Source organism: Battus philenor, unplaced genomic scaffold (genome assembly GCF_028537555.1).
Source record: "Battus philenor isolate CCGP_79_NKW_IND1 unplaced genomic scaffold, ilBatPhil1.0.hap1 SCAF_13, whole genome shotgun sequence".
NCBI classification, from domain to species: domain Eukaryota; kingdom Metazoa; phylum Arthropoda; class Insecta; order Lepidoptera; family Papilionidae; genus Battus; species Battus philenor.
In genome coordinates, this window is record NW_027181675.1 from 9,531,860 (window position 1) to 9,550,126 (window position 18,267).

At 31.1% G+C, this 18,267-nt stretch overlaps 1 protein-coding gene across 4 annotated transcripts in view; it reads left to right on the forward strand.

The window, feature by feature from the left end:
• Positions 1-1,597: 1,597 nt before the first annotated feature.
• Atg1 (serine/threonine-protein kinase unc-51-like protein Atg1) overlaps positions 1,598-18,267 on the forward strand; it is a 46,643-nt gene continuing 29,973 nt past the window's right edge. For all 4 annotated transcript variants that reach the window (XM_068777213.1, XM_068777214.1, XM_068777215.1 and 1 more), the window contains exons 1-2: positions 1,598-1,966; positions 16,055-16,231. In XM_068777213.1, coding sequence (XP_068633314.1) covers positions 1,841-1,966; positions 16,055-16,231 — 303 coding nt within the window. In that variant the 5' untranslated portion in view covers positions 1,598-1,840. The remainder of the gene's footprint in view (positions 1,967-16,054; positions 16,232-18,267) is intronic.

Here is an 18,267-nt window from a genome sequence, read left to right on the forward strand (position 1 = left end):
TAGCTTTTCTTGTTACAGCTTCAATAGAGAAAGCTACAAACACAAAAGAAAAGAATATGTAACTGTTTGTGAATGGCTTTACATTGCCCATCCAATTAAACTTGATGTTTCCAATTTTTTTTATTCTCTTTTGGAGAACTATTATTGATTGACTGTTATTAAAAAAAATTGCCTAAAAGAAATATTTTTCAGCAATTTTTTCCACAAAATAATGTGATGAATCACAACTTTTTATTTATAAATATTCTTTTTTATCATTGAATCCAGTTTGACTCAAAAGAGAGGTGATTTTATTTAAGGCATTTTGGATATACGATTATTTAAGATATATAGGTGCATTTCAATGTTTTACTTATATGCTAGTTATGAAAAAAAAACATTCAAATGTTTGCTTGATAAAGATGCTACCTCTTCAACTAGTTTGGAAATTTATGGCTATTTCCTTTTAATGCATGTAATATTTTCTGCCAAAGGAAACATAAACAAAACGACAACTCAAGTAAAATGTATAGCCCTTCTATCAGTGCAGTCAAATTCAGTCTTAAATTTTTTTTTACTGAAAAAGTAGTAGTTTGGCTAAAATAGAGGTCAACAACGTAAATTTTTAACAATCGCAGGATCTGATGTTATATTAATAGACGTGTAAATTTTCAACTTTAAAGGGCTGTAACATTTACATTGTAAAGTTTACTAACTCGTAATAGCATATTTTAATAGTGCCTGGCAGACATAAATTTAAAAAAAACCTGCAAAAAGTATAAATTAATATCAACATCTTTAATAAAGATTTTATTTCGTCCAAATATTGACCGTCACATCGGACACCCTAGGAAGTCTAGCCTCACTGAAATAGTAGGAAGGATTGCTTGATACTGGCGAACGTTATTTTCTTATACTGCTGAGGTAGTTGGTGAATGTAACATTATGAGCAAGTAACCTGTATGAACGACGAATAACGAAGCTTAAAAATCTACTCATTTAAATTAAAACAGTAAATTTTATTTTGTATATGGCACCAACCTGTTTGGCTTTTGGCCTTCATTAATAAAGAAATCAAGTTCATTACAGACAGCGTTGCTGAAAAAATTGTGCAATCAACGCTGTTTGTTGAAAAGAGTTAAAAGAAGAAACTGTACAACTTTCTCATTCCATTTAGATTAGCCATAACGAAGTAAGGATGCCGTATCTCGAAGACGAGAAGTGCAAACAATGACTGACAATATCATTAATGGATGGAACTGACAATAAATCCCACTGACTTCAAATTATATAAAAGAAATATTACTAGTATACCCTTTTTAAAGAGGTGTATAAGAGTCTCTTTTGATTTCGCTAATTTTATCTACTACAATTATCAGTCTATTTCTGTTGCTTACAACAGTGCGATTAGTTAAACAACTAACTTAATTATTTCAAAAAATATGTAATATGCAACATAAAAATTAAATGAAGTAATATTTACAACTAGAAGTAATTCATTTAAACATTCTGTTTTAATAACTATTTACATATAATCTACGGCAACGAGTTGTTATTTTTATTATCTAGCAACGATACTTCATATGGCAATACAGTCTTTACTTCGCAAAATCAAACACAACACAAAATAAAATCACTTTTATACATTTTGCGTTCATTGTGTGTTGTGTTTCAGCGCTGCAATAATGGTATTTTAGTGCATAAGGTGACAATAAAACAATCCATGGAAACTTGTAGGAAGTGATTATGAACATTAAATCAGAATGTAGCGTTTAGTCAAGTTCCTTAAACGAGTTTTCCTAAATTACAGTATCGATCTTTTGTGTCCTCGAGATTAAGTGTATATAAATAAAAACTAAAAATGTCGGTGGTCAAAGGAAAATTGATGAAAATGGAAGTTATTCAAGTTGGTGAATATGAATTCACCAAACAAGACATAATTGGTCATGGAGCCTTTGCTATGGTGTACAAAGGAAGGAAGAGACGGGTTAGTAAAAATGCAATTTATTGCCTTTGTTAATATTTAAAAAGTTTTATAACGTTGCATATTTAACATATTATCATGTATTATATAAAGTAGCATTTTTTTTAAATGTTATGCTTCGGTTCCTTCGCAAAATATTGATTAGCACAGGCCGTGGGATGTGTTAACGTCATACGCTGTTTGTACCATAACCGACCAATGAACACGAAGCCCCTAAATTAAGTTTTAGTGCATGTTATGCTTGTATCGTATAAAAATATTTTTATATTGTCAAATAATTTTAAAAAAATATTGAAACTACTTTAGATAAATTATTTAGTTTATAAAAAGTAGTGTGTTGTATGTTATTGTCATTAAACCTTAGCAATTAACTAAACATAGTTTTATTGTAATTAGGCTGGTGTTGCATCATATAATAACACAATAATGATTAACAATGTTCAACCTGAGATGTTCTTTTAGTAACTTTTATTCTCAAAAATATAACCTTATTAGTTTTAAATAAAAATTGGCATCGTAATATAAATAAAATTTAAACTATCCCCTAGTATGATGACTTCTCATGTTTCAATATAAAACTGAACATTCAATATAAAACTTTCTTGGACACTAGCTATAAGTCAACAATGTCCTAAATATGTTAAAAATGTTAATTTATTTTTGGTTTATTTTATCTAATCTAAATCTAAACAATAAGTTTATACTATAATAATTAGCATTTCTGGCTAAAATAAACAATTTTAGTCCAGAACAAAGATAAGTGTTTTTTCTCTAACAATTGTAAAATATATTGTAAAATCTGTTGACATCTGTAGTATCTCACTTAGCTCTATTTTGTAGGTTTTAATTATTAAACTATTTATGTGTGTATAACATTTTTGAATCTTTATTATATCTCTATATTAGAGAGATAATAATAAACAAAAATGCATTTCTCTAAAAAAAAACATCAAGGCCTAATACAAATAGGAACTTGAAGTTTTTCTTCTCTGTAAGAAAGTTGTGAATTTAATAATTTTCTCAATATACTAAGTAATAAATAGGTTTAAAAATTTTAAAATGGTCAATGTATAGTGCAATTGTCAAAGTTTATACACCTATTTCCAACCACTCTGTATGGTGACAAAGATCAAGCAATGTTTGATTTTGTTATTGCCTGTTAGGATCTGTATCATTAAAATCAATAACAAAATTGAAGGTAAAGCTTTTAAAAAATATAACACTAAACCTTTTCATGAAACACTGCACTCAACTGCTGTATTGCTTATTATAAAACTGCACATACTTATTAGTTATATATGCTTAAAATGCCACAACCAATGTATGTAATGTAATGCTTCTTGAAATGTATAATATAGCAAAGGATTGTATTAATGCTCAAAAAATAAAGACAACATAGCACTAGTCATTTAACCAATAATATCATTTGTCATGATCAGCCTCAAACCAGAGTGTGGTTAATTAATATTCAGTTGCATATTAACATAAAATTAAAATCTTGGTTTATTATTTTATTCTCTTTGGTAATGAAAAAAATGTGATATGTGAATTGCTTGAGATACTTTACAGAATGATTGGTCCTATAGCTAGCATAAGCATAGCATGTACAAGCAGTGGTAGCAGTATGGCAATACAGTCTTTGGGGACAGATAATCAATAATAATCATTTTAATATGTAGTAATCCAAACTTTGAAAATGTTTTTTTCTTGTTTTATTATTATTATAATGTTATTTAAAATTTCTAACCATTGATTTTTCAATTGAGTGTACCTTATATTTGTTGACAGCAAATGAGTTGATCATTCACACTTTTAAATCTTGAAAACCTTTATAATGAATCATTCTATATGTAATTGTGTAAGTGTGATTACAAAATGTCAAGTGCACCTGCAAGTAGTGTCAGTAAAGTAGTTTCTTATGTCAATTTGTATATTATTTATATTAAGTAACTCTCTTAGACTGCCTTTACAATTTCTTTGAATAAGTAACTTAAGGTTTACATCTATATCTATTATCTGGTAATCATTCAATGGTTGTGGTCACCTAAACTTTCTCATGTATTACTGGAAGGGTATATATATAATAGAAAGGCACATAAATTCTTAGTGTGCAGAAGAAGCATTGATCAAAAAATTTGAAATACTATGCCAAATCTTAGAGTGAATTACAAGTTACAAAACTTACTGAAAATATAAAAGAATAAGTTAGAAAATTTTTTTGCATATCATACTAATCTCTAGTTTCTGTTAGGTGTCAAAGCTGTTAGAGGTTAGTGCCTTGTGAGGCTGTTGCAGCTTAGTCAGTCGTTTTGCGCTGTTTGTGTAGCTTTTGGTATTGAAGCTTGGTTTTCTCCTTTCTGACGGCCCTCATGCAAGGGGGTGTCTAGTTCGTTTTGTGACTCATGTTGGCGAACCCTCTTTTCTTCGGAGACGACGCTTGATCCTTTTGGGGTCGGTGCTTCGGTTGATCGTGAAGAGTGGCGTGGCCGACGTTTTGTAGAAGAAGGTTATGTAAATAGATGCTGCATCAACTAGGTTTTTGGGGAGATGTTCGGCATCTTCGAAGTATCTTTTTGATATTGACGTGAGGTTCAAATGTTTATCGATATTTCGCATGTGGGGCCACCACATGGGTCATTTCCGGACGAAGATATGTGTCCCGTGAACGTTTGAGTAAGAAGAGAAAATTAAAATTCGCCTCAGTGTTTATTAAAATTTGTCTTAGCAGTGTTGAAAGATAAAATATGTTTCCATGTTGTGAAGAATTGTACGGACATGGAATATTCTAATGATCTTGCTAAGTTTCACATTGTAATGTTTTGAACAAAATAAGCATGTAAACATCAAAACTGTACAAAATAATGTGATAATAACAAAATTATTCACAATATGAAGGTTTTACTAAAATTTGGTCTAAAGCGAATAATTGAACTAAGACTCATCTCATCTTTGAGCAAAACTGATATCTACGCAGTTATTGACGATTGCAGTTGTTTTTACCTAAGTTCATTTAAAAACTAACATCTGTTTTCTCCTGTAAATAGGTACATTTCTGATACACAACAATTGCGCGCACATTTAATATAGTGTGATACATATCTGTGTATAAGAAGTGTAGGCATTACGTAGTTCAGTGCAATGACATCATAACAAGTGAAGTCGCAAATATGAACGTTAATCTAAGTATAGAAATATAGAAAAAATATCTTGTGCTGTATAAATTCAAATCTTACTTATAATGTTACTTCCTTATTATTCGTGTTTTTTATTATTAGTCGTGTTTTTTACAGGTGACTGGCAAATTTATAACTTTAATATATACTCATTACAATCTTGATTCATAACGATCCAAATAACGTCATACATCAGAATAGAGATGGTTAGATTTTTGGTGGCGCCGTGTTCCACAAGCTTTCTTGAAAAATGGAGATGCCTAATAAGTGGTAGCTGCATTCGAAAACACTGCGGAAAAGACTACAAAAGAGGAGTGTACGGACTGGTTCTCGCTTTGGTTTTACAGGATGCATCGGTTCATAGTTTGTTAAGGGGGATATTTTAAAAAATGATTAATCATTGATATAATGATACTTGCTACTCAGTCGTTATTTAAACAAATGATAATCATATTTCTTGCTCTATATATACTGATTGTAATCTAGATTCTTAATGACCCAAATGACGTCATGCAACAGAATACAAAATCGCATGGTTGTAACTTCTATGTGTTATAACTAACGGTCGCACGGACAATGCTAATGATCATTTTCTTTTCAAACAACAGCTATTTTCTTGGGCACCCTCGAATACTAAAGGTGTCTCGAGCGACTATGCAAGAACACGAACTTCCTACTCCAGGTCTCTTGCACTCAATCTCTTTACAGACTAGTCTGCCCACGCGGGGCCCCCCACACCGTCTAAATACGTATGGCCCGAGCCGAGGCAACCTTGGATGCTCTAGTAATTGGAGGCCTACATGCCTCCAATGCTTAGCCGTTTCAAACTCGGTATAGCTGTAAATATTAACGAGTATATTATGAACAACATTTAATACGCAAGAAAAAAAAGTAATTTGCACCACACTGCGTTAAAGTTAGAAGGCACTGTAAATATTTAAATTACCAGGTTAATAACAGCATTTCTTTACAAGGTGTGTCTGTAGGATATTTTTTGTAAAAGTGGGTGGCACTAGTCCTCAATTTGTGGTTGATATTACTTTGGTGAATGCGCAGCTGGTCTTATGCCTTATTAACGTAAAAGTCAATATAACGGACAATGTAACACACAAATGTTGTATTTATATCTCGATGACACTAGAAGTTTTTGGGACTGATTGTTTAAAAATAATATTAAAGATATTATTTAGATCTGTTAATCTTTTCACATCTATGACATCATTTTGTCATTAATCTTTAGAAATTGGCGTCTATTTAAAAATAATGTTTTAGCGTCGTTACGGATTTAACACGAGAGAATTTTCGTTGTATGATTTTTTACAATTTTCGTTGCGGTTTCGATCAGCAACAAAGTGACAATAGATTTAGTTTAGCTATTGGTAATGAAGCTTGATTTCGTCCAACTAGTTTAAAAACGTTGTCGTACTAATCTATTGAGTGATCCACGACAGGGGCGTCCTTTGACAGAAACTGTTACTAACATCAAAGTTGAGCGAAACTTGATAGACTGACAAGAAATGTTACTTATCACAAAATGCAGGCAAGCTTAGGCATTTGTATCAGATAAATTCGAAATATTTTGCTAGATCATTAAGGTCTTAAAAATAAGTTACTAGATTAGACACAAAAATCTCGTTAATTTGATTAGGGTCGTGAGATTATGTTAAAATTCAACGGTGATTTCTCAAAACCTGTCTGTATTTGACGTTGTTATTGATTTCGAAAAATAGATCTTTTTTATACGTAAGCGTATTTGAAAATCTGTACAAAAAGGCAGTGTTGATACTCCAATTATAAACAGATAAAATAAAACAAATTATCAGTAACCTTCCTGAATATAGACCTAATAAATTACCAAATATTCACAGCGATACATTCAGACGGTTTTTTAATCTATCGAGTACAGACAGACAGACATACATTCATTTTTTCATCTCTCTCTAAATATAGAATACATCATTGTTATTTTTTGTATTCTAAAAACAATATAATCTCTCACATGTGTTTATTGGTTTTACGTGTCTTTAACTTATGTTTGCTCTTTGGCATTTATTGTTTTACGGGCTTGAGTTGCAACATAGCTGAAGCCACTGCTAGGACATTTTCATCTGTCTGTCCCTGCAGACTATATTCCTAGAAATTACTACTAATTTAAAACTAAGAAACAGAAGGTCTAAGATATGTTGTGAAACCTTATTATATATGCATAAACAAGGATTTGTTAATTTTTTGAAGATGAAATTTAGGAGTTATGAATTTATTTTTATATCTTGTATGACCATGAGTCGTCATGATTTTAATAAAAGTTGAAGTAAAACATTTATTTCATCAGACGAGTGTGTGGTACACAGGTTTGGCATAGCAACCAGTATAACAGTTATCCAGTCGCTCTGATTATTATTGTAATGTCTATCGACTGGAACAATATGTATACTTATCTCTTTTGTTAAGCCGGTTACCTCATATATTGTTCTTTCTTAAAAATAGATTGCGGTATTTTTATTATATGATTTACATTTAAATCATGCGGAAGTTTAGAATTTTGTTCGTATTTTGAAAATTTATTAGAGTCTTATGCGGGTTTATGAGACACCATCATGCAATATCGTGTTCTTTTTATTGCGTTTTTTCTTCGTGTAAAAGGTGTGTTTTCATGTTACAACGTGAAAACACTTTATAATTGGGAGATGTGGTGTGTGGAGTGTTAACGATTTTTATAGATGTGTAGAAGCCAAAAGAGCCTGAGGCCTTATATCCATATTATATAAAATCTTAATAACGTCGTAATACCCGGTATTTCGAATTTAAAAATTCTGCGCAGTAATACGCTGCCAGCTCTCGTCTACTCAATTTTATTGGCTTATCTATCAACTTTAATATATTTAATTGTCTTAAAAGTATTCTATTACAGTAAAAACAGCTGTATCTATGTAGATAGCATTTAAAATACTTTCGACCTCTGCTATATATTGTTTATTAATAAATAGATAATAAATACAGTATTCATCATCTATACACAGTATTTTACATGTAAAAATATTCTATGACATTAACACACCTGTTTTGTTATATCTTCACCACTCCGAGTTGTCCTATTATTTTCACCTGCTTACACTGCAACCGAAGAGGCATTGATTTGACATTGACATACTCCGTGGGTGCAAGGCGGGGCGCATGGCCCGCTTAGCCTTAAAGCCTTTTTTAAAGTAGCGAATTTAGTACAGCACATAGGTCGCTCAGACGGACGCGCTATGGAGTGACCTGGCTCAATGTCCTCCACGAGGGGATCTCAGCTTCAGCTGTCGCTTCTTTGTAATACGCATTTAGCTTTAACTCCATGGCCATTCTGGTTAACAGGTAGAGAAAATGTCTATATGGTATTAGGTCCGCCATTCCACAGTGTGTAAAAAAATGAATTTCCATTATAATATAAATGTATTTATTAAACCATGTAATTATCAAAATAAAACTAGAATAAAATATTGAAATCTAGTTGTAAATATAATTATTATCAAAATTCAAAGCAGATAGAAGAATTTCAAATATCTTTATTAACATAGAATTTTTAAAGTGGCCATAAGTCTAGAATATATGACATCAGTAATTCCAGTTCGAGGCAGATTCAGTTTCAAGTCTTTGTTCCAGAGCCCTTAATACAATGTGTCGCAATACAATATGACATGCTCCGTGCCCTCCAAGGGCGTTAGGACGTATTTACGCAGTGTTCAATTTTGTCTTAAAGATTTGTTGAAAATAAGTCTACGAGTTGATGATCTTAAAACATCATCAAGTTGGCACTGCTGATTTGTTCTTTTTTTAGTTTTAATTTCATTGGGCCTGTTTATTTTAATTGAGCAACTAATTTGTATATAACTATTTGCATATATTCTATATGTTAAAATACACAGTTCTAAAAGCTTAAAGGGCATATATAATTTATTTGTCAGATTCACTGCTATCTCCAATCACCCTGTATAAAGGGCTCATCGTGAAAAATGATGTGTGAACCCTGAAATGTGACTAGCCTATAGCTTCTAGCAGTATGAAACCTGCATGGTGAGATAGTAAACAATAAATAATTACAATATGTAGTAATCCGAATTTTGATGTGGCTTTTTGTTGTGTACCGCACAAAATTAACAGCAAATAAAGTATAAATTTAACCCTTTAAAGCTTTTACATCTCAAACCAATCACTCTGTGGACAATGTTTCGTACGTTCATTAATATGAATTGAATACGCTGGTGTAAAATGCACCAACTGATGTGATCAAACTATTAATTTATTGTTTTCGAAAACCATAAAGAAAAAACAATAATAATAGGAAAACTTAAATACATAAAAACTGTTTATAGAATAGATATATTTCAGAAATATAAAATAAAATACATAGTTATAACTGACATTAACAATTTTGCCCGTATGTTATTATAAATTACGATCAGTTTATTTGAGAGTAAGATAAACAGTGTTGAAATCGGGTCGAATCGTAATATAAGCATGAGCCTACGGAATTTAGGGCGAGCTAATGTTAGTCCAGCGTCGGTGCAACACCGGGCCCCTGTTCCGGACTAACTCAAAACGTAACAAGCAACGTGGCCAAGCGTACTTTAAATGTTTTTTGTGCTAACTTGTCATTGCACCGCTTGTGAATACAAATGTTCATTACTGCAGTTATTGGCTGCCATATAAGATTTATTTATATAATTATATGTGTATATATATATATATATATATATATATATATATATATATATATATATAAATCGCCGAAATTTTATATATATATTGTCTCATTGTGACAAAATCCAAAATCTGTATCAGTCTATATGACAGATTGCCTACATGTGTTAAACATTAAAGAGGAGTTTTACACCTATTTTTAATAACCCTGTATATTATTATAACTTCTGTTAGAACCAAGTCTGCGGGGTCAGGTAGTAAACAATATTGGGGGCTACGATATTCCCACAGTTGTATTTTCTTGCTGTAAACACTGTCAAAATTAAGGATTCGTGCTGGAACAAAAAATTCGTGTAAAAAAGTATAATTTGATCTTATTTGTGAATTCCATTATTTACGTACTTAATTCAGATTACGTCCACATTTGTGTATGTCAATTTACAGTTTCTTAATTGTCCAGAAATCATGTTTTTAGTGTTACAATCAAATATCTAAATTTACACCACCTACATTCGTTAGCGGTATTAGTTATTCCGCAACTTGTTCCTTTCTGTCTTACACACAAAAGAGGATTCTCAATTTTAAATTCTCGTTTCCTGCCTTCGATTTATTGTTCAATCTCTCAATAACTTAATGCTTACTTGGTGAATTCTTTTATACAGGGCTTGTTAGTTTACGCTAATTTTTGTAAAAATATTGTAGTAAATTATTATATTTTTGTTTAAAAACATGAAATCTTTCAACGCAGGAAAAAATTACCTGCCTTCCTTTTGTCCCGGAGTTTTAAAGGACAATTTCACCTTACTTTTTTGATCACAGTAGGATAAATTTTAAATCAGTGCTCAAATTTTTACCAAATCTTCATCGTAAATCCGTGCTAGTTTTGGTAAATTCCAGTGATAGACAAATCTCAACTTGTGAAAATCTCGTATTAGGCGACGCGGTGACTGTCCCTGGTTTGGTTATTTTTAAATTCACATTATTTATTATTTAGATGGTAAATTTTAGAATTTACCATCAAAATGAATAATTATGAAATTTTATTTTCTTAATATCTACGTCAACCACATGTCCCCACAAGCCCCTCGTTTTATATATATATAAACTAAAAAATCTATTTTAACCAACTGCACAAAACCATCGTGTAAAGCAAGCGCTAATCCACGAGTCTGGTATATTTATCACATGGTTTCCGGTAAACGCACCGTATGTTTTACTAACTAAAGCTTTTTCTGCCATATTCTCACAGAGTCAATGTTATTAAAGGCGTTGGAAATCGGCGAAGCGTTTAAGTAGAGATAAATGTAACAAAGGAAAAACTTTAAATTAATAGCATTATGAATAAGAATGAAATAAGTGAAGGGAATTTATACATCTCCATAAATTGAGACTAGGAAGTAATTCATATCGCTCTTGTGCCGTAATTGTTTAATTTTAACTAAATGTTAAATAAATTAACGCTTGTTTTTGACTTATGTATAACTTTTCTGCAAGTTTGATACATAGAAGTAAATAAAAAGTAATTTATGTGCGTGTTTGTTTTTAAATTGAGGTGTTAAACTTTCCGAAAAGAACGATAAAGTTTGTTCTTACGCAGTAGTATAATATTATTTGCCATACCGTATGTTGGGAAGGATAGAATATAACATTGTTAAGAAAAATATTATTCGATTTAAATGATATTTATCTGATATTTTAAATGATATTTTATTGATGTTCTCATTTTATTGCGTATGTCAATTATTTATAATATTACAAAATAAAGTGTCGTATTTATATATTTCAGAGAGCTAGGTTTTCTGAATTTGGTGGTTTTAAAATTACTCGAGTGGCGTGGCTTTGACACTTGAACAGAATTTCTCCGCAATGACTCACCAGTTTATGACTCAATTAAAAAAAAAACAGTTTATACTATGTCTCGCATTGAAAAGTAGGTAATATTTTAGATAATATTTATAATTAAAATAAAATCACGTAATCTTTAAATGTATCATCCTCCAATTTTTTTTATTTTATTGCAGAAAAATTACTCAATATTGTTACAATTGCATAATTTTTTATATTGCAATTACATAGTAAATATGGCGCAATGGAAAATAATGGAATATAACTTGGGGTATTAACATGCATGTCATTCGCTATGACTCACTAATAAAGGTTTCAATCCTGTCGAAACTTTTTCTCGGTCAAAAAACGATTATGTAGATTGATTATTTGTTATCTGTGTAGAAATCACAAAGAAAATGTTTATAAATTTAAGAAGAACGTTCTATTAAAATTGAACACGTCACTTTTGCAAATCTTGTTTAGTCAGACAAGTAACGGTTTGGAGAGACAGTCTTTGGTTATCTAAAGTAGATTGTAAAAGTATACAAGCTTTGAAAGTGGGTGAGTACTGCATTTAATAATTTATTGTATCTAAATTTTTAGAAAAAGTTGTAATTTTAGAACGTTCGATAACAACTATACCGAACATACTAGTACCGTATTTTTGGAACTTTAAGAAGCACGTCAAATTTGTAAGATGATCTTGAGACAAATATATTGTTCTACTTCTGTACCACAGACCGCTCATTGTTATGTTTTTTAGTTATTATAAATCCATGTATCTCTTTTATGACGCGAACAACAAAGAGGATTGAATAAATAAATAATTTATTAATTTAACTCGAATTTGCAATAATATTTTTTCTTTATTCATGTTATTATTCGTCTCGTTAGTATTACTTTCGTATGAACTGCTGTCATTATTTTTAACAATTGAGTCATCTTAACCTTCACCTTCGGACACAACGGCGTATCAAAAATGCAACTGTTTTTCTATTTGAATATGTTGCATCTTGCGTTGTGAAAAATACGGTATTTATTATAATGGAAGATGACGGACAGCTAAAGATAAGATAAGTAAGCTCAATTCTAACATCAAAAAGTTCTTTATATCATAAAGAGATATTTTTAAATATTAGAACAAAAATCAAACTATTAATGTAAATGTAAACAGTGGAAGAGACCTGTATTCACTAACATTGTTTATGTTTTATCCACATCTAAACTTTTCTAGAAATTGGTACGCGTTTTTGATATCCTTTCATCGTCCCTTTATTTTCATATTAATAGTCCTTTAATAGACCCAAGGACACCTAGAAAGTAATGGCGAGGACTACGCTCAGAATTTCGCTGCGAGATCGAATCGGAAATGAGGAGGTTCGCAGAAGAACCAAAGTCACAGACGTAGCTAAAAATATTGCTCATTGGAAGTGGCAGCGTTCCAGGCACATCAATCGCGAGTCAATCGATAGTCGTTGGGGCCGAAAGGTTCTCGAGGGGCGACCACGGTATAGAAGACGTGGCGTGGGTCGGCCCTCCAATAGGAGCACCGACGAAATAGTTAAGATCGCAGGCAGTCACCGGACTCGGGCAGCACATGATCGACAATCTCGTTAATCTTTGGGGGTAACCATTGCTTTGCAGTAAGCATTCATCCGCTGAAAAGAAAAAATGCTTTAAATTCTTATATCACCTTGTCCATAACTTTTGGATTATAACGGGCGTGGGTCTCACGATGAGAACTTAAACCTAAAATTAATAGGACAAAATTAGTTAGTGTATATAAAGTATTATTTCATTATGTTAACACAAGAGCCCATACGGGTTGATCTACACTGAAAAAAAAATTGAATTAATGTAGGAACTTTTGCCCGCATCCTACTTACCCTTTGAATATTATTAAAGTACTTATGAAGTTCTTAACAAAAAACACTAGCCCGACCGGCACCGCTGTACCGCGCGTTGGGTATGCGTGCTAGCACTGTACAGCTATTTATACCTAAGTCCTAGGTAAAAAGTTCATGATCAAAACCTATACATTTGCTAATAAAAATGAACTAGCATTACTGCAATGCATAAAAATAGATTATACCGATGAAATCATTTTCATTATTTTGTAACACCTCAACGATACATTTTTATTTTTCTTGATTAACTAATGACATAATTATCTAAAAGTACTTTAGAGACTACATTAAAATACAATTATTCATGCCAAATTATATGGACTTTGATATTAGACGTTCATTACGTACAGTTGGAGTAGATATGAGTTTATTTGCTAAGGCATGGCAAGTGCAATAATCTGAAAGCGGGTTAGCCACACGCTTTAAAATGTATCAAGACGCATTTATACATGTGCTATAATGGAAACGTTATATATAAATCATTCTTTAAATTATTCTGATTGTCGAAGAGAAAAAAAGTTCCACAGGCGAATGTCATTAAATTTCATATGAAAACTTGAATTATACTTTAAACGGTATATACCGTTATATCGATATAATACCGACGTAAAAATAAAAGGTGTATTATGTTGTTTGTAGAATAAATTCGTTTATATCTCTTTTATTTAAAACATAAAATATAAATAAACTAGCACTAGTTAATATTTGTTAAAAAAAGTAATATAAAAACTGCCTTTACACTAATATATAACGATTTCTAAAACCTTATGGAACTGCATAAAAGTCGAAAGATAATCGAGCTGAAAGGAAGTTCGACCTACATTTGTACTATGAACGCCGTGTAGCAACAAGCTTTAAGACCGTAGTCAATTTTGCAAATATTATCCAAATAGCTGATCATTAATAAAATTATTTTATGTTTAAATGAAATCGCACAGGTTTGTGATTACATTTACATCATACGAAACAACTTTGATGATCATTACACAACATTTTGAAACCGTTTCTCTCTGTGGACTGCATTTATTACGTGTACCCGTACATTATATTACCTTGGCGTACAAATATTGTAGTATGCTTTTTATTTCATTTTTTTTCTTTCATTCAATAATCATTGATCGACTAGTACTAGAGAGCAAATCTCATAATGTTTTTCATAAGCTGGCGGCACAATGCGGGTCGCTTGTAATTATTTCTCTGTACGTCTTGGCGCACTTTTGTATATCCACCTAAAAGTTATTATAAATTCTGATTCACCTGCTTATTGTAAGTGTATATAACATTAGCATATCAATTTATGTTCGATACACACTATAAAAAACCAATGGTTCCAGAAATAACAAATAACTTAATGATAATATAGTATGAAAAAGCGTTTTCAAAATTCATATTACTACATAACAAAAACAATAATTGTTTACTAAATGTCGCTGCACTCTTTATGCCAACAGAAGTTATTGACCTGTCGCGTTTAAATAGAATAAACAAATTAAAATAACATATTTCAAAATGATATCTTTATACATGGTTATTGAAAATAGGTGTGAAAGATTTTTACTGACAAATCACCCCTTTTATAGTTTTTACACCTATAAATAATCATCCAGTACCCAAAACAAATATGTTATCACTATTCAACTTCATCAAGCAAATGTTTGAAATAGCAAAAAGCAAAATGAACTGAGTACAAAACGACTGTAACATAAACTAGAATGCTAAATCTCCGGTTTTCATTTTTATTGCTATAAGTAACGAATTAGAAGCCATTAACGTGTGCACGTAACATATACGCTCATTTATTGATATCGTAATCTTTGCTTTTTCATAATGTGTATCTTAAATTATTATTTCTTTTAACATTTAGTTGTCAAAATGTATGAAAGGTCCGTTATACTCTTATTTATATACTTATTTATAGATTAATTGTAATTGCAATCGTGTGGTAAAAGATTGAGAATATATTATTTTTTAATCCAGTTTATTACATTCAATTGCGTCTTCCATCGCTGGACTTTAATTGATACTATCAAATGTTGTTCAGCTGGCAACTGCTAGCTTAAACAACTTTGCAGTTCAAAGGTCGCTTAAAAGTCCAGGCTCGGGTCACTATTTTAATACTCCACCCTATTGCAAGACCTTAAAACGGTGGGGATGCTTGGGCCGACTCAATATAAGTGAGAACTCTTTAAGTGTTCAGCATTCAGATTCAGGGTTGCACGAGAAAGAAAATACACACAATATTCCATAATATTTTAATTTTTTTTACATAACACCAGTAATTCGTTAATGAAAATAACGATAATATTAATGGATACCGAATGGCCCTTGATATTATCAAAACATGAAACTAAACCTTGTGTATATTAGTAACATTAAATATCCAAACGAATGTTTTTTAATGTAATTTGTATAATACTAATTGGACGAACAAAATACACTGTTGAACTTGATAATGTATAAATGTGAACTGATTAATGTTTACAATTATTTTTATTATACAGAACCCGTCGCAATCGGTTGCGGTCAAAGTGGTGACAAAGAAAGGTATCCAGAAAGCATCCGAGATTCTTGTCAAAGAGATCAAGATCCTGCGGGAGCTGACGGCTTTGCACCACACGAACCTCGTGGCTATGCACGACTGCATGGACAGTCCTTCCTATGTCTACGTCGTCATGGAGGTAAGAGATTCCTTTAAATAAAAGTCGAATGGTGTGAAACAAATCTTAATATAGTATCTTATTTTGCATTTGATGTATGCTATTAAAGAGAAAGAAACAGTTTTAAGTTAAGAAATCAAGAGATAGTGTCTAGGTGATGTTCCAAAGAGCCTTTAAAAAATATAGATTGCGCTTTCACCGCAAAGGTAAGTAATTGAGATTTTGATAAGATAATAAGCACTTCCTTTACATGGGTCGGCAAATTTAGCACCCCATTATTATTAAGAAATATAAAATATTAAATTGAATTAAAAAAAATCTTTTTTATAACGTAAATGCACTCTTGTAAATACATTTAAAAAATGGAATTAATACACAGGTAACAATGCATTATATAAATAAATATATTATATACTTAAATATAACATACTATACAGTTTATTACAATATAATATACAGACATTATTAATTATGAAATGTTTAATAGAGCCCTTCATAAAATTCAAATTCTCGAATGTGCATGTCTTCCCATTTTCATGTTATATAGGGATCGTTTAAAACTGTTTATAATTCCGTTTTAAGTATGTTTTTTGATGTTATTTTTCTAGCCCCCGCGTGGTTTGACGGCAACAAACCGTGACAGTTTGCCGAACTTAGTGCTATAATAATATAGATAATTATCGTATCATTTCATTTGCTTATCCTTTGACATATTTATTTCCGTCAAATAAAACTATTTGGCGCAATAACCTTATAAACTGATATATGCGTTACTTTAAATTAGCATACAATACAATGCTAAGGTTTCGTAATTAATTTAATATTACTAATACAAAGGAAATAGCGAAGTTATTAGCAGACATTAACTTGTTAACCCGATGCCCTTGTACTTAATTCTGTATAAATATACAAGTCCAATGTGTACATTATTCGTTAGGTGTAGGAAGTAATTAATTGTAAAAAAACTCCAAAAAAAAAGGTTTAGTGTTGACGTCTTAACACTGTTTGTATTTTGATTCCGCAATTCATTTCTTAATCTATTTTGTTAAAGTAAATTAATTTTATGCTAAAGAATATATGTTCTTGAAAACGAAGTTATTGTTTTATACGAAATTGTACCTAGTTCCTTTATTTACAAAAATGATTAATGATAATTAAAAATATGTGCAAGACGTTGAAATGAGCGGGTGTCTATCGGCTGAAAAGAAGATTTAAAAACAGCGTCGTAGAAACATAATGGAAAAGATTATTAGCAAAAGTAACACTACTTCGTATTGCACAATTCCGTGTGAATCAAGTACCAATAGGACGTGGTAGGTGCTAATGCAATCATAAAGAAAGTAAGTAAACTGTAAGAATAACTCTGACAAAAGTAAGGGAGTCTAGATGTGTAAAAAATGTTACTCATTTTCTCATACATTTTTAACGAGACTGGTCAGAACAGAAGTTTTTTTTTGTTAACCCGTCTTGTATACACGACAGAGTTTGACATATGCGTATGATAATAAATATATAAAGGCACAGATAATTTATCGATGTATTAAATAAACGACCAATTTAATTAAAATATGTATTAATCGGTTAAACTATTTACAGCACGTACTTAGAAGTATACAAGAAAAGTGGTGATCTAAAAGCTACTCATGTTTAGTTATTATTAAAGATTCTTAAATAAGTTTAAAAAAGTGGATTAAAATTAGCCATAGCATAATTCCTTTCAAGTACACGATATCATCTAATAATGATTATCAATGATTTGTTATTAATAGGTGTAAACGAAAACAGAGATGGTAGACGTAGGTGCAAACGAAAACAAAGATGGTAGCTTTCTTTGTTATATTTATGGATCGTTTCTTTATAAGAAGGTAATATAATCTTTTAATGGTATCTTTTCTTCTTCGAACAATATAAAAAATCTCCCATGTGCTTGTGTCACACAAAAATAGAATAGTTCGTTAGGCGCGCCAAACGCTGACTTCCGTGAAGCGTGTTATAATCATACACGGCAAGGTCAACAAGAGATCCACGCAGTCCCAATTGGCTCTAAATTCCACTAT